The sequence below is a fragment of the Chelonia mydas genome, chromosome 3, assembly GCF_015237465.2.
Source record: "Chelonia mydas isolate rCheMyd1 chromosome 3, rCheMyd1.pri.v2, whole genome shotgun sequence".
Taxonomy (NCBI): domain Eukaryota; kingdom Metazoa; phylum Chordata; order Testudines; family Cheloniidae; genus Chelonia; species Chelonia mydas.
In genome coordinates, this window is record NC_057851.1 from 167,476,889 (window position 1) to 167,502,765 (window position 25,877).

Below are 25,877 nucleotides of genomic sequence, written 5' to 3' on the forward strand. Positions count from 1 at the left end.
AAACATTGAATACAGCGGAATAAAGTATACATACCAAGAATGATAAAATACAAACAAAATAAAAAAGGCAGGACACAGACTATGAGAACAAAGATTAAAACCTAGAGTTCTGTGTCTATAAACTGTTTCCTAATTGGTTTTACATGAGTAATTGTCAAACAATAATTTAGCTTTAGTTTGTAGAATAGTGCAAGTTATAGAAGAAAATTTGTCATTCAATGCAAATATAAACACAACTAATTGGTTCAATATTTAGAGCTCAGTATAAAAATCCTGTTAGGGGCTCACAAACAACAACATTGTGCTATCCAACAGCAACAATAGGTTTTAGGAGGAGGAAAGAAGAATAATTCTCTAAATGAAATTAAAGGAGGAATTTTAGGTAGATGGGATACAATAAATCAAGCTGGAATTTAGTCAATTTTACTTTTTGTAAGAAGTGCCATGGGATCTAGACAGGTAGGTACTCACATGGTTATTATGCCATCCTAGTAACGTAGAGTCTCACAAATACCCTGTGAAGTAGGGTAATATTATCATCCTCATTTCACTGAAGCGAGAGATTGAATTAGTGAAGTTCACACAGTGAAACTATGGCAAATCTGGGGATTGAATCCAGATAGCCTGAGTCTCACTTCAGTATCTTAAGCACAACATGATACATGCCTCTCTTTTTAATGTATGACAGGTCAGGTTTTCAGTTTAACATCTCATCCCCAAAATGGCAGCTTCAGCCGCACAATGTCCCTAATACCATGCTGGTGCATTGATTCAGTATTCACACAAAGGAAAGCATCAGCTATTGACCCACCTAACAACACTTTTTGCAGCATCCCAAGTTTTCTCTGAAGCTCTCCTCTAAGTACTGAATGGAGCGAACCCTATTCTCACCATAGAACTTGAAATCACAACCCGGTGTCATATTGCTGCAGACGAACTTTTATCTAATATTTTGTGCGTGTACACATCACAAAATATGCAACACCTTTAAGGGAAAGAAATTCCATTGGCCTAGTGGGCTAGGGAAGAGAGTCCGGAAAGGTGAAGCACAATTCTACAGCCATGCAATATATACACAGAACCTGCTTACATGAAGCCCTATGATTCTATGATTTTTATGACAGCTTTTCCAGATGTGAATATAGGAAGAGAGATGGCAAATATGTGCATTGGTAAAATGGGAGCAGACAAATACCCAAATTATAGAACAAGCAGCAGGTAAAAGGAGAAAGTCCTTAGCCCTGACCTATTCTCTAGGTCACTGTTTTAGCCTGACAGTCCTTTTGGCCATATCAAAGGTTAACAACAGAAGACAGAGGAGAGAGGGAGGGAGAGAGAGACAGAGAGAGAGAAAATGACTAACTTTTGTCTTAACACACCCAGAATGTTGGACTGGAATTGTTGTTTGAAAATGTGCTAAGTTTACTGTACTCTGTCATTTCAAATTCATTTATAAGTTAGGAAGTTCCCTTTTTAAAAAATGACCATTTATGTAAAATCTATTCTGTAAGCAGATCCCTTTTATAATGTTTCATACCATCAAAGGAGATTAGATCATTTTAGTCCTCTAGAGCAATATCTTTCCCCATATTACATACAACTAAATCATCTGGTTTCCATTTCATTGCCTGCATCTCTGGTTTGTAGCTGTACTTGTGCATAACAACTCTTTAAGAGAGGCCTTTCCTTGACATCAAGTTAAAAAAAAAAAGTCGAAGTATAACAGTATTTCAAAACAAAGTGTTCAAAACTTGTTGGAGGTTCTTGCACATATTTTTTCTAGTCTTGGTCTACAAAGCATAGTGATACTCAGTGTTGGCTTTAAAGGTCTCATCTTACCATAATTAAAGAAGTTCACAACTCAGTTTATTCAGTCCTGTGCAGTAAGTATGCTTCATGAATAAAATAATTACTTGAAATTCTTTCTTGAGCCATAAGACACACAAAAATATATTTATCAAGTAACTGTTTAAAGCTCACTCTTCGAACACGGAAGAAAGAAAATCTTCTAGCTCTCACAGCAGCAGATAGATATCCTAAGTATTAAAAATGTCTACCCTCTACATACCAGACTGGCTTTGAAAAAGGGTTTGTTCGGAAATAATTGCAGACAGCAGAAATTCTAGAGGGGATAAACTTAGGACATTTACCACTTGCCTTTATCACCATTCACAAAGAAAACTGTACCTCAGTAGTCAGCAGAAAACCAATACTTCCCGAGTGCCATTTGGCTGCTAAAAGTATTTATTAAAGAGAAATATGGAGAATCTCACAGGTTCTGAAAACGAGTAACATTTTTTATTCACCTGTTTGTTCTAAATTTAGAACAGAATAAGGACGCATGTTAATACGGTCTGCTTACCAAAATAAAGGAACAGTAGCAAAATGAACATGGAAATTAACACAGTTTAAAAGACAAATACAATTAAAATTAAAAATATGCCTAAGAATTTGGTTATTGTGCTGTTCCATTTAAAGCTGCTCCTCTTTGCGTACTCCCAAATTCTGGGAGTGGGAAACCCTTCTTGCCAAACACAAACTGTGAATTGCATTTAAATTCAAAATTTTAATGAAAAAAATTCTGAGTCTCGTGCTAACAGACACCATTTCATTAAAAAGGACACTATTATATTAGTCATACATGGGCCCAACAACAAATATAGGAAACCAAGTTGCTACTTGAAAGCTGGTTTATAACATTAGTGACCAGTTTCTGTCCCACAGCTCTGGGCCCTTTGTGCTCTTCAGATGGAGCTAAAGGAATGGAAAGGAGACATTCCCCACCAGCTGGAAGGAATCACCAGCAAGGTTTCAGTCAGACAGCTCTGATGACACCTGCAACCCTCAGCATAGGGGATGTGTTGGAGCATGGATGGGAGTGTCAGGGCTATGGGTGGAACACAATGCACCCTGGCAATCTCTGGCAGGTTCCGTAGGGACCGTATCCAGAAAGAAGCCCTTAGGCTTAAGCTACTCTATGGCCAGATCTACAGTAGGAGTGCTTTACTGTTTTAAGCATATTGGTATACTGTGCCAGCAAAACACTCCTAATGCGCATCCAGCTAATACCGATATACCCCTCCCGACACTGACATAAAACATACCAGTTTTGCCAGTGTAGCTGCATCTACACTAGTGGCTTTTGGTGGCCAGCTACGTTGGTCAGGGATCACACACCTGACTGACACAGATATACTGGCAGAAGCCTGTAGCACGAACATGGCTTTGTTACACCAGGACTGGTTTAGAATTGGCCCCAAAGTTGGGGAGCCAAATGCAATTTCCTTTTGGCCTCTCCATGTCACTCTTCCATGTCACCTACAAAAAACTGGTTAGCTAATAAAGCACAGTTTGAGGGGTAGTTATAGTTGAAGTGTTTGCATTTAATTTTTTTTCTTTACATTAAGGAATATATAATTCTACATCTTGATTATATCCGTCTTTCCCATGAATACTGCTTGACTTCTTAGAGTGTAAGCTCTTTAGGCCAAGGACCATGTCTTCCTGAGTATATGTGTATACCGAGTTCCTAGAACATTGTGGGTGATATTGCAAAAAAAAAGTTTAAACCTGGATTACAATCTGTGGCCCCGATCCTGCAAAGATTTAAGCATCTGCTTAGTTTATATACTGAGAGTAGTTCCCTTGGCCTCAATGGGATTACTCACAGTGAGTAAAGTTAAGCATTTATCAAAGTCTTTGCAGGGTCAGGGGCTTCATAAAGTCACAAATGATGTAATATTTTTAGAAAGATTGTGACTATTAGCAGAAATATGAAAAGTGATAATTTAACCTGGGGACAGGGGCAGTACCTGAAAAGTACCTTTTACTCTTATTTTTTAATTGACTGAATTTCAAGTTGAAGGTGTCCCTTTAGTTTCAGGCTTCCAATAAGTGTTTTTAATCCTTTAATACTTTTCTTAAGCGATAGCTATTCCATTTAAGGCCTTGATTCACCTACTTTTTTAAAGAAAAGTACTTTTAAAAAGAAAGGTATGTGAATCAAAACCTTTAATACGGTACCCTATATTATAAGTGCAAATACAATAAAATATGTTTTAGGACAAGTTGATTTTATTTTACATTAACCACATTAATTCTTGTTAAAGATTTGTATAAATGGGCATTTCACTTACTGCAAACTGCACAAAACAAACTAGGCGGTTAATTATTCTTAATTACACATGTAAAGGGGTGGTGCTTAATAAATCAGTAAGTCTGATATATGAGAATATGGAAAAGAGATCAAATTAGTTACCCAGCACCTGAAGAGGATACCTCAACCTCTTTATATTCAAATTGCCTAACTGTGCACGTGAATAAACTAATGAAGGACAACATGATTTACGTGAGGTTATTAAAGCCTCAAGTTTTAACATAATCACTAGAGGTGGGATCAACAAAGGGACCTAAGTGTTGCAATGCTGAGTGTCATGGCACCTAACTTTTAGGCACCTAGAAAAATCACAGGAACAATAGTGAGCCACAAAGCTGAGTTAGGCACCTAGGCTTCCTATATCATGAATGGGGAGAGATAGGCACAAAAGCCAGCACACTAGGTGGGGAACCATCTAAGCTAGCCAATGGGAGATGCTGACAGCAGCGGGTGTGCGCTAAGCCCTAACCACTCTCTCCAAGATAGGTGCCTAGCCCAGGCTGCATGGAGGTGCCTCTCTCTTTTCCCCCTTTTAGCAATGCATGACCAGGCCCTGTCTCTGGTTAGAAATCCACAAATGGGAAATGACCACTTAGATGAGAGATAGGTGTCTAGACGCGTAAAGGGAGGCAGTAGTATGCATAACTGAGAGGCTGAAACATAGGTACCTAACGAGCTTAGGTGCCTACTGGGTTTGGCAGGAGTTTTCTGGATCACCCTGGAACAAAACCTGGGACTTTGGCACCTCAGCCCTAGGCTTCGGTGCCTAAGTCTGTGGTTTCAGACGCCTAAGTACTTTTGTAGATCTGGGTTTAACTCCATGAAAGATTGGATTCCGTGCTCTTGACCCAGGCAAAACCCCTATTGCTTATGGGAGGAGAACAGAGTCAGGAGCAATGTCTGTTGGTAGACTTTGTCTCTGAAGAAATACATTTGGCTCCCAAAGGTATTTCCAAGTCTGTTTAGCGTGGAAGTTAAGGAAAATCTCCTAAAGGAGATCACCAGTGAATAAATAGGAGTCCATATCCTCACCCACATCAGCTCAACAAACGTATCAAGCAGTGAATTGAGGAAAAATTAAAACTAAAACAATGCGGATGAAAGAGGATGTTCTAGTGGAGAGATGAATTCTCAATAAATATTAATGACAACTAACATCTTTTTACTAAATGTCACTTTACCAGGAAACTTTATTTTGTGGGGGCTATGCCACTGCAATGGCAAAAAAAGGAGGGTAAAGGAACTGAGGAGAAGCTAAGACCTTTTCTACGCTTGCAGTGGCACGTAGGTTTGTGCGCATTGCAGTAAAAGGCTGCGTCAACACTCATTGCTGTGAGTTGCTAGACATGACAGTGAAGGGCTCTGGCAGTGGGGAGGCAGCAGGACAAGTCTCTGGCAGCAGGGAGCTGTTGGAGCCTTTCCCCACTGCCTTCCCTTTGCCAGAACCATTCCCTGCTGTCGCCTGCTGCGGAGCCTTTCCTCATGGTTGGGAAAGGCGCCATAAGCGGAAAGGCAGCCTGGGCACTGCATTATTAGTATATAGACATGGAAGGCAATAGCTGGACTTGCAGACAGCCTGTGTAGAGCATATGCTCTAGGGTTCAGGCTTATAAGGCACTCTACTCGCTTTGCCTAAGCCATGCCTCACCATCTACACTACTAGCTCGTGACACAGTGTCCATACTCTACGTGCCGCCGCACGTTTAGACCTACCCTCAATGTAAAAACTTTTTTTCTTTGGGATCTTCCAGTTCAATACCTACCAATTGGAGAAGGGAATGAACTATGGTGAAAGAGAAAAAAAGTGTCAGAATTCTACAACTCTGAAGCAGTCATATATGTTGCTGTTTTTTCTTCTTGTGTGCATTTAGCAGCTGCGACTTTAAAAAAAAAAAAACTTAAGCGCTTGATGCTGGCCAGCTCCATTGCTGCCAAAACAAAAAAATCCCCAATACAAAGACCAGTCATCATCCTGCCTCAGTGTGAAGGAAGCAAATAACTCCTCCCTTTGCCATCCCCACAACATCTTCAAGTACTTACCTTCCTTCAAAGGTAGAGGCACTTGGAAATCTTCTTGCAATTAAATATACTTGGTGAAGAGCAAGGGGCAAATTGGGGGAGCTGGAGAGGGAAAATCACTCATGCTCCACTCTCTATGCCCTCTTGCTACTTTTCCTTTCCCTCAGCTGTCTTCTCACTTCTCACCATCTTTTCACTTTTGTTCCTTGATTGCGCCCAAACATCCATCATGCACCCACCATTCTAGTCTCTGACCTCTACCCTCCTCTACTCTCCCTTGGTTACTTCTGGACTTTTCCCTCCGAAGTTCAGCTTTAAGCCCTATAGAACGAGAGGCTAAAATTAAGAAAAGGAACACATAGGGTGTAAAAAAAAAATTAGGAAAATCTTCCTGTCTGTGAAACAGCAGTGACTGGTGCACATGGTAGTGAGAGGACTGTTTGTACCACCTATTATGCCAACAGTCACCATCCACACTGCCACTGCAATGTTGGAGACTGATGTGGTGAGACTTGCTTAAGCAAGACTAATCTAAAAACTGTAGGTGCAAAGCCGGTGCACGGTCAGGAGCATTTTTGAGTGTGGTGAGAGGCTGTTGCATACATGCTAGGGGTCTAGCTTCTCTAGTGCAAAAGGACCGTAGACCTTGGAATAGTCTATGGAGAAAGAAGTGGAAGCCTCATTATTTGAATAACATTTGCAACATGGGCAGTGTGGGAGCTCAATGCAAGAGACTGCACAAGTTTCCTTTCTGCTGCAATACTAGTGTAATCAGGAAAAAAAACCCTTAAATCTTTAAAAGTAATAAAGCAGAATATAGGCTTTCCTACAGTGTAATACTGTAAGTGTCAAACACCACCAACTTTCAGCAAGATGCCCACTACCATAACTAAACTCAGAAATGGTATTTATAATTACAGTTGATTTTTAATTACATATCATAGTTTATTAATGTCAAACTACTTCTCAACATTTTGAACTTTCAGATTCCAGGGCTGAGCAAGTACAGTTGCCTTTTAAATATTCTCCCATATTTTTCAAGAACATCACAAATCAGAATCACTGCATAATAGAACAGTAGTGCAACTGATGTAACTAAATGAAGTATTATCAGCAAAAGGTCTTCAGCCAGTCTTTGAAGGATGAGCTGATTTTAATTAATTCCAACTGGTTCACTCTTCCATTGTAATGAATGGAACTGCATTCTGGATAAGTTCCTTTGTCCAGATAAGGACCTAGTGTTGTGCAATAACTCTAATAACAACTTGTAATGATGAAACAGTGTTAAAATGAAATGTGGGAATATTAGTACAAGGTCACAGTGAGTCATGTGTTCTTATGGAATGTAATCCTCAGGGACTGGAAAAAGAATACAACCGGGAGGAAGTAGCAACATAAAGCTCTCAGACAAAAGCACTTAGTTGTTGATTTGAAATAAGTATCACCTCTTCCACGCCCCACGCTCCAAATAAATGCTGGTTATGGTAATCACAGGTTTCAGTCTGCTAATACGTTATCCTTTTCAATTATTCTGCTAAATGTTCTGAAATAGTAACTAAACTTTATTAACTCAGTGGTTTGGTATTTTTGTAAGACATACATATCATTGCTGCATATTTTTATACATAAATACTGGTGCAACATTAGTACTTCAGGGTTTGTTTGCTATCTTGATTTTTGTTCTAGGTATGCACTTACCACCCCTGGTCACAACTGCTAACACAATAAACTATTCATTGTTGAACTATGAAATATGGAGTAATTTTGCTTTTTGGCAAATCTTCAATATGTAATTAATGAGATATTTGAACTACCCCGAGAATTCTTAAGTTTCAACATGCTTTGATCTTGATCTGTATTTTTCCCTGAACATTAATTTACATTGTTATGGCTTCTCTTTCCTCTTCAACTGGCTCACTTCTAAAGTATGGGACAATGCAGTTTCAGATTCATTGTGAGCTTTAGTTAAATTGAGCATGTCCGACTAGAGAAGACACTAGCTAAATTACTATGCAACATGTGAGCCTTGAATGTCTGTGACTAACTGAATGCAGACACTTTGAGTACCAAGTAGAACAGGAATTTTGGATCTATGACTCAGTCTTGATGTCTCTTGAGGTGTCTTATAATTTTAATAATGCTAGGGACTATTTTTTTTAAATAGAGGTGATTTGCTTTCGCATTTTACACTTGTTTTATTTTCCCCATTTAAAAAAAGGAAGACATTTAACATGAACTGATTATGATGTTGTTCTCCTAGAAAATAAAGTAAATCTAGTGCAGTAAAAATTTAAATCAAATAGTTTCACGCCTGCCTCAAAATAAAAATATTTTGCTGTACTATGCTGGTCTGTTCTCAAAAACTGGAAAAAATTTTCTTTTCTAAATAGTTATTGGGGTGTGAAAGAGTATTATTTATTTATAGTACAGTAGTCCCTATAGGCTATTCACTGTGCAAATGCATGGTGAGAGCCTGACCCGCTTCCAGTATTCACAGACAAGACAAAGGGTGAGAGAGAAGGATATAAAATACAAGTACAGGGATGGTTGGAAAGCAACATGTTAGTTCCATACTTTTGTATGCATGTGCACACACTCACAAAACTATGTTAAAAACATTAAGGTTGCAAAGTCAAGCATGCAAAAGTTAGGAAATGCCAGAATTAAGATTGCCCATGGAACCTTAAATTGGCCCCTCTGAGTACATGCACTATGATGCATTCTTTAATTATACTCTCACATGCTATTCCCCTCCCCCCCCGCCCAAGATTCATTGTCCTAGACCCATTCTTCTTGCCTACTCAATCCTAGTCTCCACTTCTCAAGCATCTCATCCCAGTCCCAGTCGACTTGCCCAGCCAGTCCTAGTGTCTCCTCCAGGCTCACTGGCCAAGCCCCAATTTCCCTCACAGCTCAGTACAGATCTCCTTACCAGCCCAGTTGAATCTCTCCTCCTCCCTCCCAACTCCTTGTACCCAGTCTCCTTGCCCAGCCCAGTCCCAGATCTCTTCTCCTGGCTCCTCATCCAATCTCTCTCCCCACCCCCACCACTGCCTCCCAGTCCCAGTCTGCCTCCCTGGGTTCCTCATCCAAGCTTAGTCTGCTCCCACGTCCTCCTTGGCACCTTGTCCTACTTTATTTTCCCAACACTCCCAGCTCTCCCGCTGTACCACAGCTCCTTGTCAGCTCTCTCTCACCCCCACCTCACCCTGCCTCCATTCCCTCATCCCACTAGTTCTCAGACCCAGTCTCTTCATCCAGCCAGTTCCTCTCTCCTCTACCCACAGTTCCTCATCCAATCTTCGTGTTCACCCCAGTCAACTGGCTCTCAGTCCCGCCCATACTTGCTTTCCTTCCAGTCTCCCAGACCCAGCATCCCCGTCCCGCAGTTCTCAGTCTCAGCCTCCCTGCCCAACCAGTCCCAACCCGTCATCTCTCCGCCCAGCCAGTCCCAGTCTTCCTCCCACAGCTCCCCTTTTCTCACCCCCTCTTCAGTCCCAGTCTCACTAACCCTCTTGTCCCAATTTGCTTATTTCCCTCCCCATTTCATTTGAATCAGGCAGCTTCCCCCGGAACAGGGGGTCATTGAGAGCACAGGAGAGATGGGCTTCCTGCTCTCAGTTCTTGATCCTGAACTAGAGCAGCTGAGAACAGCTATTAGAAGGAAAATCATCCTGAGCCCCCATAGTCCTGGGCTGGAACATGCTCATCATTGTGTGGATGATGCATGCATAATCTGGTCAGCACTCAGAGCTCTAAGAGGCTGCAACATGCCCAATGGGGACAGAATCTTCTGAGTTTTAAACTGCAATCTCTAGCAAGTGTCTTCTGAGTATGTGTGAACTGCAATTTTTCAAAGGCTTATAACTTGGCCAGATTTGGGCTGATTTTCACAGGGATGGCAACAGGCACAACCCCTCCGCCCCTCAAAGTCCCTGCCGCAAAGCATGGGGGCACTAGAGCATTTTAAAGAAAAGGTCTGAAGAATTTTTTTTTTTTTTTTTTTTAACACTGGCAAAACCATGTATTTTTCCCTAGCCTCATTCTCAAAAATAGGAACCATTTTGGCTGAAATTTCCAAAAACATTCAGCCTGAGGCAGACATCCAGCATGGAAAATTTCAGTCCAAATGATTAAAGTTTGGCAAAGTGATAAGCAACTGAGAACAAGATCTTATCATGAGAAGTGTCAGCATGGGGGCCAGTGACCTTCAGAGAATGCAGCAAACATCTATTTTCCTGGGTATTTCTGGAGTGAGTGGGCTGAGGAATTGGGAAAGGTTAGATAAGGGAGGTTATTTGTTGTAGGCTGTTTTATTTGAGCAATTTATATTTTGTGATTGGGGATTAGATTAGCAGGGAAGTTGTATTTTGAAATTTTATACCTATTTTTGTATCTTTTAATATTCGCAGAAGTGATAACAACTTCTAAGAAACATGAAGAAATAAACAAAAAATACAAAAACATCTGCTTTTTGATGAGGTTTACCAGACTAAGCTTTCTACGTTTCTCAGAGTAGCAATAAAACATGTTTAGTAAACTTAGTATCAATTCAGAGGGCACTTTCTCAGAAACTTTGCAACTGCTGCATGATTTGTTGAGCTTAGGCTACATATGCCTTGTTTAACTACGTATGTATATTTTAATTTTTAATGCCGTTCACAGGGTTTATACTTCTGTTTGTTATGGAAGTTTACTTACTTGTGTTACAGAGTAAGGGTAATTCTGTGATTAAGCCACAGGACTAGAAATCAGTCAATAAGAACTGCTGGGTGCTCAGCACTTGAAAGTCAGGCCACTTATTGAGGTGCTCTTGTTATGGATTTAAGAATCTAACTTTAAACATCTATTTTTTAAATTGCGGCATTAGAGTCTAATGAGACTGTTTTTGGAATGAGGGAGGGGAGAAGGTTTGGATTAATTTGATTTGTCTGGGTGTGAATTTATAACACTAAAAGTATAAGCCTAAAATATAATCGTGGTATTCAATGCAAAACTGAAATAGGCCTCTGTTGTGTGTCTGCGCATGAGAGAGAATGAGAATGTAATTAACATACTAAATGAAAAAAATGAATGGGGGTTTATTGGTGCTGGTAATAAGATATTGTAAGCCTAACCTCTCCTGTGATCTAGCCAAGTGTTTAAATTAATTTAGACCTCCACTAAAGTATTTCTGTTAACACTTTCATCTTACCATTGGGAATTATTTATAAAAAAAGTTTTCCACTGCTAGCATGACAAGGTGATCATTAACACAGAACAGATCATGCCAAGAGAACAAAATTAAAAACATGCAAAGGTGCCACTGCAGTGGTAGAGTAAGCAACTGCCATAAATAATTCTGGCCCTCAAAACAGTCTCAACATAGTCTTACTCTTCTAAGTATAACAACAATCAAAAACACTTTACAAAAACTCAAAAAACATCTTTAAAGTTAAGGTTCTAGTCTTTCCTTGCCAAAGATTTTTTACTTGATTTCCTTATACATGAGAAATCAATTTGCTCAACAAAGTCAGTTCTGGACTTTTCCTACAGTGAGAGCTCATTTGGAACTGATTACAGAAAAAAGAAGTGTAGTTTAACACATTTCAGGGTTGGAAGTAAGAACCCACTGTGTCCCATGACTGCTTTTAAAAAACTAATGAAAAATAACTAAATTTGGTGGGAAATCTATGGTACAGGAAATTAATAATCCAATAAAAAACATTTTATTCTAGGTCGCCGCTTTGACTCTGGCCCACGTGATATTATCTCAGTTGATGGCTGTTTGGTAGTTTCAGACTAGTTCTTAATGGACAAGTATCCACATCCCTCCCTTTCACACATACACAAACATCAGGAATGACATCTTGCTTGCAGTCACACTAGCGAGATCTAGGATTGAATGGACCAGCAGACTTTACTACCATCTCATTGCAGGTGAAAGGATCTTAAGGAATCACCTCAAGAAATCCACCTCTGTGCAGAGAGAGGACTACTACCACTTAGGCCTATGCATCACTTAAGTTGTGCATAGATTTTTTGCTGGCCCTCTGCACAGGGATGAATTTCACCCTTCTTGAGGTGGTTCCTTAAGGTTAAAGTGAACACGGAGAGAAAAGAGTGAGGAAACTGAACACAATATCTGCAGCATGTGTGTTGCAGAAAAACAGAACTTCAGGCTCCACAAGTGTCAATTATGCACTTTTCATGACTATTAAGTTCAATGAAAAAAATTACTTAACCCACTCCCTGTTTCCCACAACATTAAAAAAAAATAAAAATCCAGCTCTTAAGAGAAGTTATTACATTTGTTTCCTCAAGTGTGTAGTAGGACATGAGTTTTTAAAATCAAATGTTTATTTAATCTAAGCATGAAAAATTTACAAATTAGAAACTATCACAGTACCAAGATACATGAAAAGATATATCTCGTCTATGGCTGTGAGGTAGCAAAGGTGCAGAAATAATGAACAAGAAACTTGTAAAGTTTTGTGGGTTTCCCAGCCTGTCATTTGTTCTCACTTAGTATTCAAGCCTAACCATTTATAGAACATTTAGAGAGAGAGACACACACAGAGTGTGTGTACTAGTACTCTTACAATCTTACATTATTTGGTGCAAAACTGGCAAATAAAGGCTTATCATACATCAAAGTGCATAACATTTTAGGATAATTTGATTCTGAAAGACAACTGGGCCAGATTCTCCAGTCTGCTTCATCCACTTTGAAACACTTAGGCAGTGCAATGTGGGCAGGTTCTGACCCTTTAGAAATCTTATGGTAGGGATGTAAGTTAAAGTAGATAGAGCTCTGCTCTAATTTCTGTCAGGGCTGGGTAGCACAGGATTAGGGCTTTATAACCAGCTAGGTCCAAGCTCTGCTCTGACACTATGGAGAGTTGATCCCACTATAAACTAAGTCAAATGTTATGTTTTTACATTATGTAAACTGCCTTATGTGCCCTACAATATCCCTATTTGCAATTTTCCTCTCTTCTGGAAAAAGGGGTAAACAGTGAGGTGGAAAAGTTTGCAGATGATACAAAATGACTTAATATAGTTAAGTCCAAAGCAGACTGCGAAGAGTTACAAAGGGATCTCACAAAACTGGGTGACTGGGCAACAAAATGGCACATGAAATTCATGTGTTTATAGATGCAAAATAATGCATATTGGAAAACATAATCTCAACTATACATTCAAAATGATGGGGTCTAAATTAGCTGTTACCACTCAAGAAACATACTGCAGTCATTGCGGATGTTTTCAGAGAACTATCCACTAGGCGGACTGAGGCAAGGATTACATACTTCTGAACAGGAGGAAAAAAGAACTGGATTCTTTTGCTTCCTGGCTTCCCAGTAGATGGCACCACAATGCTAACCGTCCAGAATGCTTCTTACAGGAAAGGATAAAAGAGATGTACATACATTTCCCCTCTAGTTTCATGAACGTACACTATTCTTCACTGCCTGTTCTAAACGGCTGTGTAGTATTCCAAAGCACTGCTAAACAGCTGCCACATTTCAGCCACTTTAGGAGGGAAATGTAGCAACTGTACTGAGGAAGGAGTGGGCTGAAGTGGCTGTGTTTATGGACAGTCCTTTATTCTGTAATTTTTCATTTATGCATATTGCACATACACTGGAGAATCTGAGTTTATATAGTAACCTGGTATGGTTTGCAAAGAGTTCTTTGATCAATGTGGATGATAAGATCTATATAAAAGTAAGACAATTACCACTGGCATTTGCTGCTCCTCTAAGCAGTCAGGGAAAAAATTAACATGAAAGAGTAACGAACTAAGATACAATTTCAATTCTTTATCAAACACAAAGTGCAACTGATTAATAAGCCAGAAAGATGTCATCATGAAGACAAAGATTTTTTTTACACTCTACTTTCAAAATGACAAGATATTTACTCAGGGCCATCCCTAACTATTTTGGTGCCCTACGCAGCCTCCCTGCCGGGGTAGGGGGAAGGGGGGGAGGGGTGTGTGTGTGGCTCCAGGCCTCGGGGGGGGGGAGGGGGAAGGGAGGGCCTGGCCACAGGCCTCCGCAGGGGCCAGGAGCACGATTGGGGGGCAAGGGGGAAACTGCCCCGCATCATGAGCCGGCGGAGAGGAGCGGGCTGGGTCGTGCCACTTCCCGCCGCCTGGTGAGTGCAGGGCAGGCCCGACCCCTGCTGCAGTCCTCAGGGGAAGGGCTGGAGTGGGGGTGGGGGTTGGGGCAGAGCAGGAGCTTTGGGGAAGGAGTGGAGTGGGGGTGGGGCAGGGGCGGGATGAGGCAGGGTGGAGCAGGGGCAGGGGCTGTGGAGAAGAGGCGGAGCAGGGGCTGGAGCAGCATGCAGCTGCGTAGGGTACTAGGAAGTTTGGTGCCCAACATTTCTTGGTGCACTATGCAGCTGCATATTTTGCGTATGGGTAAGGATGGCTCTCCCTGCATTTACTGTACATGTGGTCAGAAATCCCTCATTCACAGGTTGCACAAGAATGTTCGTCTTGACCTTCAGGAAGTGGTAATTCATTAACATTTTACCCAGGCACAGCGATTCTGAACTTCCTGGGCAACTTCCTGCGGCTATAGCTGCCTTGCTTTAATCTGGCTTTGTAAATAAAGGTGAGGTATTGGCAACAACTGAAAATAAAAACAAACAGCGTGAGCCACAAACTGCATATCTAATTATAAAAGAGGTTTTCTGAGCTGAAAACTTTAAAAGATGCACAAATGTAGTTATTAAATATTAATCTGGTTCGATCCTCTCCTAACTTATGGCAAACATTTGTATGTTGCTCAGCAATGAGTTTTAGTCACTGTTTGACTATGGAAACAATCATATTACCACAAAAACAATGAGGAGTCCTTGTGGCACCTTAGAGACTAACAAATTACCACAGAAACCATAATTGGTAAAAGACCTTGCCAACTATTTACAAGTAATCCTGGATACTCTGAAGAATGGCTTTGATAAAAACAATACAAAATATTTTCTATAGCACATTAACAGCTACAAACCAAAACAGCGCATCACCAAAAATATTACGATAAAGACACAAAATATATCTATTAAGGCCAACTATGATACAAATGAAAGAAACAGGCCAAATGCCACCACTGAATTTCCCCAGTACATTTACATATTTAACACTTAAGCTTTCACCTCACAAATCTCTCTGGTACTTGGTCCCTGCTTAGACACTAGTACACTGGACCAAATGCCACCTAATGATGCCTTCCAGCCATGTTCAATCCTTCATAATTGCTACCATATGTCACTTTGCTGTCTGGAACAAACTTCTTAAGTGTAGGACCAACATCATCATCAGGTAAGCAAAATCTATTACAAATGTATTCCTTTGAATCCATGATGGGTTAAATCTGTCATTGGTCCTGCAATTTCTCCTTAAATTCCTAGTCTGCTCAAATACATAAATAAAAGCATTTACCATTACCAGCAGAAAAGGAAAATGAGTCATCACCTCAGTTTCATCTCTTCTTACACCTTGCAAATAGTATCTCTATGTATTTTAAAGATATTCACTCTAAACAGCAGTCTAAACTTTTTTTAAAATCGGAACATCATCCTCATTAACCGCAAACACCATTCTTTTCACTCTTCTACAAGCACAGGTGACATTAGTTCACCCTTTGTGATGTTACTAGTGAGCGTTCTTCCCTACTTCCACACTAAATATTCCCAGAATTCCTTACTGCATGCCCTTCTCCTTCACCAGGGAAATCTCTTTTCAAAGAGTTTTTTATATATATATATATTATTCTTTTCAACAACAGTCCCAAAAACAGTATTCAATCCTCTTTTGCCCACTTGTCTTGTCTTTTCTTTTACTACTACAGTTTCAACAGTGGTGGGCACTTCAGGTAGAAAAACAGGCGCTCACTTCAGGCCCACTGTTCTCTCAGGCTATGTCTACAGCACTTTAGTGTAGCACTATGTCTGCAGCTGTAGCACTTTAGTGTAGACGCTCGCTATTGTGACACAAGGATTCTCCCATTGCTCTAGGTAATCCACCTCCCTGAAAGGGAGTAGCTAGGTCAGCAGGAGAATTCTTCTGTCAATCTAACCTGACTACACCTGGGGTTAGGGCATCATAGCTACAATGTAAATTTTCAGTGTAGACCAGTCCTCAATCTGCTGTTGTTTCTCTGCAGGGAATCTCTTTTCTATTACACTCTTAGGCATCACTAAAAATACCCATGCAGGTCTTTGACCCTTATTTTCCCTTATCTTCAACCTGTATTATCTAAAGTACCCAAGAGAGATTTTAACACCTCAGTGTGTCTCTAAATATGCAAGTCCTGCACCAACATGAAAGAATTGCCTAACAAATTCTGCTGTTGAGTAACTCGCTCCTACTTGGCCAGCATTTCCCATCAACGTTATTTGCATCACTGGGGGAGTTGCAAGAGATCATGTATTTCTTAGTCACTATGGCATCCACAGGGATAGTAGTGAAGATGAGTTAACTCTGGATATATGCTTTATTTACTTTGCAACTGTGGTAATGAAAATATTGGGAAGCACTTTGAAATATCCAGCTCTGTATGCAGACGTCTGGTAAAGTATTGATATTTTATTCATAGAGCTACAACATCTAGATATTGTTTTCTATTTCCTCATTTAGGCTGGGTTTTTTTGTCCAGTTTATCTTAAAACAAATTACATGAAGTGATGGTGCCCCCATAACTTCCCTTAGGAGGGAAGAGATCTCTCTTTTTGGTATCTTCTGGTATTTATAGAGTCAGACTATTATGTCCCTTATTCCTGCCTCTCTTCTAAGATAACAATCTCTGGCTCAGTGTCCTCATATAAGGCATGGAGGCAGGGACATGTTATATTAGAACAATTGATCCTCAATTTTGATTGCAGTCTTTAGGTGCTACTGTAATGTATTACTATTATTGTTTATCAACAACAACAGTAGTCTGAATTTAAGTGCAATGTAGAAGATATATCCTGGTGGGAAACTACAAATAATTCATACTGGCATGTGAGTAACAGCATTTTAAAAGGCAGAGACAGAACCACTGGAAAAATGGTATTTGAAACAGTGGTGGACCAAAAGGTAGTTGTGTTGCAGGCTCAGCTGGAATAAGTCTTGTCTACTTCACTAACAACTAGAGCTGATTAGATTTCAGGCACTTGTCTTGAAATTCTTCATGGATCAGCAGTACAGGACAGCTGGGTTGGAAGTTTTGCAATCACACCAGCTACTCCTGATTTGCTGACATCACCTGTGGTGGTGGTGATGAATGCCAGGTCCATTGTGTAACATCAACATCACACAGACTCCGTTATCTATTATCTCTCTTTGAAGTGATTTACTAGGTCCCTTCAGGGGTGTGTGAGTGTGAAAAACTTTGGCACAGATTTACATTAGTTAGGGGAAAGTTTTCACAGGAAGGTGAGTGCACATGTACATTTCAGCATGTTTTTTTCTTTCCTCTTCTCTTTCTATGTTAGTATAGTTTCATCCCGATTCTCTCTCCACTTTCCCCCATTCCTTACCTCCACTACAAGATCTAGCACAAACACACACAGCTACACTTTCCTGACTCCAGTCTCTTCTACCATCTCTTTAGCAGGGTGTACTGGTAATACGGATGAAAGTTACTTCCCCTCTTCCATGTTAAACAGCACTCTGGCAATCCTTATGTCTTGAAGTCACCAGGGCCTGATGAAATACATCTTAGAATCCGTAAGGAGCTGACTGAGGACATATCTGAGCCATTAGCAATTATCTTCAAAAAGTCATGGAAGACGGGAGAAATTCCAGAAGACTGAAAAAGGGCAAATATAGTAATGCCAATCTATCGAAAGGGAAATAAGGACAACCCAGAGAATTACAGACCAGTCAGCTTAACTTCTGCACCCAGAAAGATAATGGAGCAAATAATTAAGCAGTCAATTTGCAAACACCTAGAAGATAATAAGGTGGTAAATAACAGTAAGCATGGATTGGTCAAGAACAAATTGTGTCAAAATAACCTAATAGCTGTCTTTGATAGGGTAACAAGCCTAATGGATAGGGAGAAGCAATAGATGTGGTATATCTTGACTTTTGTTAGGCTTCTGATACTGTCTTGCATGACCTTGTCATAAACAAACTAGGGAAATACAACTTAGGGTATGTCTTCACTACCAATGTTAAAGCACTGCCGTGGCACCAGCGCTGGGAGAGAGTTCTCCCAGCACAGTAAAAAAACCCCCCTCCATGAGGTGAGTAACTACCGGCACTGGGAGCACGGCTCCCAGCACTGGTACACTGTCTACACTGCCACTTTACAGTGCTGAAACTTGCATCGCTCAGGGGTATGTTTTTTCACATCCCTGAGCAAGACAGTTTCAGCGCTGTAAAGTGGCAGTGTAGACAAGGCCCTCGAAGGAGTGACTAAAAGGTGGGTGCATGACTGGTTGGAAAACCGGTCACAGGGAGTAGTTATCAATGGTGCACAATCAAGCTGGAAGGGCATATTAAGTAGGGTCCCACAGGATCAGTTCTGGGTCCAGTTCTCTTTAATATCTTCATCAGTGATATGGATAATGACAGAGAGAGTACACGTACAAAGTTTGCGGACAATACCAAGCTGGGAATGGTTGCAAGTGCTTTGGAGGATAGGATTAAAATTCAAAATGATCTGAACAAACTGAAGAAATGGTCTGAAGAAAATAAGATGAAATTCAACAAGGACAAATGCAAAGTACTCCACTTAGAAGGAACAATCAGTTGCGCACATACAAAATGGGAAATGACTAGGAAGGAGTACTGCAGAAAGGGATCTGGGGTCATAGTGAATCACAGGCTAAATATGAGTCAATAGTGTAACACCGTTGCAAAAAAAGCAAACATCATTCTGGGATGTATTAGCAGCAGTGTTGTAAGCAAGACACAAGAAGTAATTCTTCCACGCTACTCTGTGCTGATAAGGCCTCAACTGGAGTATTGTGTCCAGTTCTGGGTGCCACATTTCAGGAAAGATGTGAACAAACTGGAGAAAGTCCAGAGAAGAGCAACAAAAATGATTAAAGGTCTAGAAAACATGACCTATGAGGGAAGATTGAAAAATTTGGGTTTGTTTAGTCTGATAAAGAGAAGACAGGGAGGGAACATTATAACAGTTTTCAAGTACATAAAAAGTTACAAGGAGGAGGGAGAAAAATGATTCTGAGGATAGGAGAAGAAGCAATGGGCTTAAATTGTCACAAGGGTAGTTTAGGTTGGACATTAGGAAAAACTTCCTGTCAGGGTAGTTAAGCACTGGAATAAATAGCCCAGGGAGGTTGTGGTATCTCCATCACTGGAGTTTTTTAAGAGTAGGTTAGACAAACACCTGTCAGGGATGGTCTATACTTAGTCCTGCCATGAGTTCAGGTCATGCGAAGGATGACCTCTTTAGGTTCCTTCCAGTCCTACGATTCTATGATCCAAACAATGAAATCAGCAATGCTGCAGTGGCCCTAAAAAATCTCGTTTTCTTCTTGCTTGCTTTTAGATCAAGCTGTAGTTTTATTTTTTAATTTCCATTCCAGCTTCATCACCTATGAAAAACAAAATCATTGTATTTTTAAGAGAACAGCACATTGTGGAACTTTTTTGGGGGACGGGGGAGAGTGGGGGCAGACAGGGAAGGTGATTCACAGGTAGAAAAGTTTCATAAAAACAGTTTGATTCTGTCAAGGAATTGAGATTTCCCACACATACATTTTCTGTAAATCTGCTGAAAATGATTTTCACTCATTTTTTTTTCAGTAGCACACTTTTTTTTTTTTTTTTTACTATATCCCGCACCCAGTTTACATTTTCTAATCACTATATACCAAGTAAGGGTTACTCAAAGGCTGATAACCTGTAGGCAAACTTTTAGTCTGATGCAGTAAAATAGGACTGAGATATTACAAGCCAGGACTAATCACATTACTAAACAAGGCTGATAGTGTTACTGATATTTAGGGTGACCATACATCCCGTTTTGGCCAGAACAGTCCCTTTTTTAAGCCCCATCCTGGCTGTCCCACCTTCTTTGGCAAAACTGGGCATTCTCCCATTGGCTCTTGCCAACTGATCATCAAGCTAAAGTGGGGTGCGACCCCTAGTGGGGCATGGAGGAATATGCAGGGAGGGGGGAGCAGCAACGCCAGCCCCTGTGCGGGAGGGAGGGCTCTGGAGAGTGGCTTCGGCCAGGCTGGCCCCATGTGGGCAGGCGGCAGGGGGCCTCCGGCTGGCCCAGTGTAGGTGGGCAGCAGGGGGCTTGGGTCGGCTCCACATGTGGAGGAGGGAGAAGGGCTTTGGGCTGGCCCCTGTGGTGTCCTGTTTTTCCTTTGGGAAATTATGGTCATAGTACTAAAAAAAGAAAAGGAGTACTTGTGGCACCTTAGAGACTAACAAATTTATTTGAGCCTAAGCTTTCGTGAGCTACAGCTCACTTCATCGGATGTACGCATGCATCCGATGAAGTGAGCTGTAGCTCACGAAAGCTTAGGCTCAAATACATTTGTTAGTCTCTAAGGTGCCACAAGCACTCCTTTTTTGGGGGGATACAGACTAACACGGCTGCTACTCTGAAACTGGTCACACTACTGATACTGTATTGAGCGCCCTAATGATCTTCAGTGATACATCCTGGGATAACAGCATCCAAATCTGCTCTCTAGTATGGTGATTTCTATTCCTCAGTGGGCACTGTCAGGCAAGTGAGTAGACCTTCAGTGGAACTCCATCAGCAAGGCTGGGAGTGCTTCATTCCTCCAGGCCAGCTCCACAGTGAAGCAACCAGTCTCATTTCCCTCTTACCCTCTCTGAATGTGAGTTTTCTGATGAGGGCATGAGAGGGGGAAAAATAGGGATGGACTGACGGCTTCAGAATAGCCTGATACAATGTGAATTCCATGAAAAAACAACAAAAAGTCTAACACTGTCAGTAAATTTAACTAATTTGAAATAATTATTTTGCCCTAGGTGAAAAGTAAAACAATGTAGCCAAACCCTAATCATTACGGAGACACTACAAATGCTGCAGTATTGCAATTGGTTTGACAGGTTTAAGCAAGAGACAGCAAGAATGCAGTGATGCATACAAGACATGCACACGCTGAACTGTGAATCCTGTGTCTTTCCTCATATAAACTTTAGATGAAGTCTTAGAGCTCTGCCCTCTAAGTTAAAACAAAACTTCCTTTACAATCTGGGGGAATGGGGTGGAGAATTCCTCCTTGGCTCATCCCCTGCCTTTAACAACTACTGCCACCAGTCCTCTGTTAATAAGAGGTGCCCCCAGATTTCCCTCAACTCTTACATACTGGCTCCTGGAAATGATAAGCAACACTTACATAGTGCATTACATTTTCAAAGTGATGCACAAACATTAGCCACAGTGGTTAATCTTCAGCCCTTGGGGAGTCTATTATTCTATGTTCTCACTATGAGAGAGAGCAAAAACAACACTTTGTATACGTGTGTGTGTAAAATGGTAAGAGAACATTGTATTGTCTCTCTCACCATATAGTCTCCCATACTCTGCACTTTAGTAGTGACAGTGAAACTAACATCCCAATAGCTGAAGAGTCTGTGTTTGTACTTCAAAGGTTGGGATATTAGTCATTTGCACTGAGTGACCGCTTTTCCTAGATGACACAGAGACATAGCAGGGGGCAGCACTGAAATCAGGAGAGGTGGCTTTGAATTGCCCTGTGTTCAAATGAGGACTTCTGGCACATTCATGTTATTTGTTGATACTTTCTTATTGGTAAAAAATTGGAATGTAAATTCAGATTAGGATTGTCCTAATCCAGCTGTCTTTCAGTGTTTGATTAATTGTAATATATCCAAGGAGGCTGTTCATGCAGGATAGCTGTTCCTGAAGGTTCATATAAGGTTCAAACTGGTCCTGTTTTCCCTACCAAAGAGTACAGTAGTGGGGAGTGTGTGTCTCTGTATAGAATCATAGAATTGTAGGATTTAAGGGGACCTCAAGAGGTCATCTAGTCCAGTCCCCTGCATTCATGGTAGGACTAAGTATTATCTAGACCATCCCTGACTGGTGTTTGTCTAACCTCCTCTTAAAAGACCTCCAGTGACAGAGATTCCACAACTTCTCTAGGCAATTTATTCCATTGTTTACCACCCTGACAGTTAGGAAGTTTTTCCTAATGTCCAACCTAAACCAGCTGTGTTGCAATTTAAGACCATTGCTTCTTCTCCTATCCTCAGAGATTAAGAAGAATATTTTTTCTCCCTCCTCCTTGTAATAACTTTTTATGTACTTGAAAACTCTTACATTGTCCCCCTCCATCTTCTCTTTCCCAGACTAAACAAACAAACTTTTCAATCTTCCCTCATAGGTCATGTTTTCTAGACCTTTAATCATTTTTGTTGCTCTTCTCTGGACTTTCTCCAGTTGTTCACATCTTTCCTGAAATGTGGCACCCAGAACTGGACACAATACTCCAGTTGAAGCCTTATTAGCACAGAGCAGAGTGGAAGAATTACTTCTTGTGTCTTGCTTACAACACTCCTGCTAATACATCCCAGAATGATGTTTGCTTTTTTTGCAACAGTATTACATTGTTGACTCATATTTAGCTTGTGATCCACTCTGACCCCCCAGATCCCTTTTTGCAGCACTCCTTACTAGACAGTCATTTCCCATTTTGTATGTGTTCCTTCCTAAGTGGAGTACTTTGCATTTGTCCTTATTGAATTTCATCCTATTTACTTTAGACCATTTCTCCAGTTTATCCAGATCATTTTGATTTTTAATCCTCTCCTACAAAGCACTTGCAACCCCTCCCAGCTTGGTATCGTCCGCAAACTTTATACGTGTACTCTCTCCGTCATTATCCAAATCACTGATGAAGATATTGAACACAACGGGACCCACAACCGATCCTTGCAGGACCCCACTCAATATGCCCTTCCAGCTTGACAGTGAACCACTGATAACTTATTCTCTGGGAACAGTTTTCCAACCATTATGCACCCACCTTATAGTAGCTCCATCCAGGTTGTATGTATCAAGATAGATCTAGTCTTAACTTTGATTCTGCTTCTACCAGATGAGATATTTGAAATTTGAGTCCACATATTAGTAGCAAATTATGAGTTTGGTTGTTTGGGATGTGCATACAACAGTTATGGTGCACTTTCCTACACTTTCTGCCACATTAGTGATGTCTGTGTTACCCCACACATGTGTGGCAAGTGTGAGCTGGTGTGAGACCGTATGTATCTCTTTTGGGTTGTGCAGTATGTTTGTAGAATAATGAGATCAGAGGTAAATGATCCCTCTGTACGTTTTAGTATGGTTTTATGCCCAATAACAACTACAACCGTACACGGTTCTTTGACATGTTACATGACCTCCTTGAAGAACAAATGCATTATAATTTAGTACTATACACTAGTGTTTTTCAACTTTCTTTCATTTGCGGACCTCTAAAAAATTTCAAATGGAGGTACGGACCCCTTTGGAAATTCAGCCTATGCTCCGCGGACCACTACCATAGAAGTTTTAGACTGAAAACTGCCTAAACAGATTCAACTATGAATGTTGCACGTGCTCGGCATGGCATTTGACTCAACATGAGAAAGGGTGCTTAGGTGTGGGCTTCTATGGTAATGACAACACTTCCGGGTTTTACCTGTAGGTGGGATATTCACATACTTTTGATTGATCAGAAAAACAGAATGCCTTTTCTGGGATCTGAAACTTTATTTTTGTAGTCACCTTTCACAGATCCCTTAGACATAGTCTGCGGACCCTGATGGGTTCGTGGATCACAGGTTGAAAATCACTGCGATACTCCATGATTTTTGATAATTGCAGTGCTCAGCTCCATCTGCTGGCTAATCCATGCAGCTGCATGTCAGAGTTAGTTTTAGATGGCAGTGGCAGAAATAGAGACAAATTAATAAGAATAATATAAAGCAGTTACCAACATGACAATGGTGTGTAAATAAAACTTTTGTCCCTCTTGTGGATTGGAAGGAAAAGTGCTGAGAAGAGCATCTTTTCTGAGAGAGACGGTGCTAAACCAAAAAACACATTTCTTGTTTATAGACTAGTGTTATTTTCCAATACTGTCAGTAGACTGAAGTTCATTTTATATATATTTTAATTTATTTTGAAAAGCTAGATTTAATTTTGTTGCAAAAATTGATTCAGATGCGGATGGCTGCTGCCATTTTTCTGAGAAAGTCGTGACACATGGAAACCAAACTGTCTAATTGGGAGCAAGATTGATTATTGTTTTGTTTGCCTAGAATGGAAGCTTGTCAGGTAGTTAAGTCTTACTAATGACCTCCACATTATAAACCCAGTCAATGACTAAAGTTATTGGATGTATACTGACTTTGTTATTGCTTCCTCATGCACTGAGGTGTAAACTTCTGTGGGATTGTTTTATTGCTGTTAGTGTGAGGGAGGGCACAAGTAGTATTGTTTTCAGTGTAAATGTATAGTAGTTTCTTTTAAACCTAATTAAGTCGGTGACCCATGGCTGTGTACTGTCGAGACCCATTCACAGCCCTATTGCTTATCCCAGAGTTTACTCCTTAAGAGAAAGATGATTTAAATCAAGGAACAGGGACCTTCCTTCCTATATTCATGGTCATTTTCCTGAATATCCTGAGATATTCAGGTAATTTAATGCTGGAATGAAAGCTGCATCGATTACTGTTTCATTTTCAGTTTAGCTTTGTTGTTTACAAAGGAAGAAATGTCTTGAGTGAGGCTGTGGGCTTGTTGAGATTAGAAACATTTCACCTGTTTAAATAAATCATTTTATAATAGTTCTGGTTAAATGTTTGAAAACCTCTAACGTAGATGCCCTTAAATGGGTTAGCCCTAATATTGATAAACTTAAGACCCATTTAAGTGTATCTATATTAGGAGCTAGAACCAGATTAACTAGACTGATTTAACATTGGTTTAGTTAAATTGTTGTAGACTGGGGGGTTAGAACTATAAAGGGGGATAAATTTTTTAGACGGGCCTATGTAATTTAGCACCCTAAATCCCTTTTTCAAAAGTAGTATATGTATGTAGGAGCCTAAGTCTCATTGAAAATCAATGGGATTTTTAGGCTCCTAAATGCCTAAATCACTTTTGAAAACAGGACCAGGGCTCCTAATATAAGAAGAAAAATATAAGATTTTCCACTGAATGCATCTGATGAAGTGACTGTAGTTCACGAAAGCTTATGCTCAAATAAATTTGTTAGTCTCTAAGGTGCCATGAGTACTCCTTTTCTTTTTATAATCACTCACGTTAACTAGTGTTCTTGGAGAAGAAGAAAAATTACAAGGTTTAACAATAAGCTTTAAAAGCTTTCATTGTAGGACCTGAAAATCACAAAATGTATGAAAACAGAATGCTTGCCACACATTTCTCATTCTGATCTATACAGAAATTAAACTTCCATGGTCAATTACTTTCATTTCCATAGTAAGATATGAAGCCAAAGAAAAAGGATTAGTCAAAATAGTGTAAGAGATACCATCCAAGTCCTATGGAATAAAATTCAAGCTTAGTTAAATGTAATAATAGTCTTTGAGCTTTTTTTGTAAACTAATAAACATAGTACAGATGAGCAAACTGAGGCGGAGAGAACATAAGGGATCTGTGATGATTTGGGGAATCTATGTACAATATATGAATTCTGGTTGCTATTTTGAAGTAATTGTTGTATTGTGGAATGCCTC

The 25,877-nt window shown here is 40.3% G+C and overlaps 1 protein-coding gene across 7 annotated transcripts in view; it reads right to left on the reverse strand.

The window, feature by feature from the left end:
- THADA (THADA armadillo repeat containing) overlaps window positions 1-25,877 on the reverse strand; it is a 299,475-nt gene that overhangs the window by 8,839 nt on the left and 264,759 nt on the right. The window contains exon 37 of one of the 7 annotated variants that reach the window (XM_037895821.2): window positions 19,440-19,717. The exons of the other annotated variants lie outside the window; for them this stretch is intronic. Within the exon in view, the coding sequence (XP_037751749.1) occupies window positions 19,686-19,717 (32 nt within the window). The 3' untranslated portion in view covers window positions 19,440-19,685. Of the gene's footprint in view, window positions 1-19,439; window positions 19,718-25,877 lie in introns of those variants that run through there. 7 annotated transcript variants of the gene reach the window in all.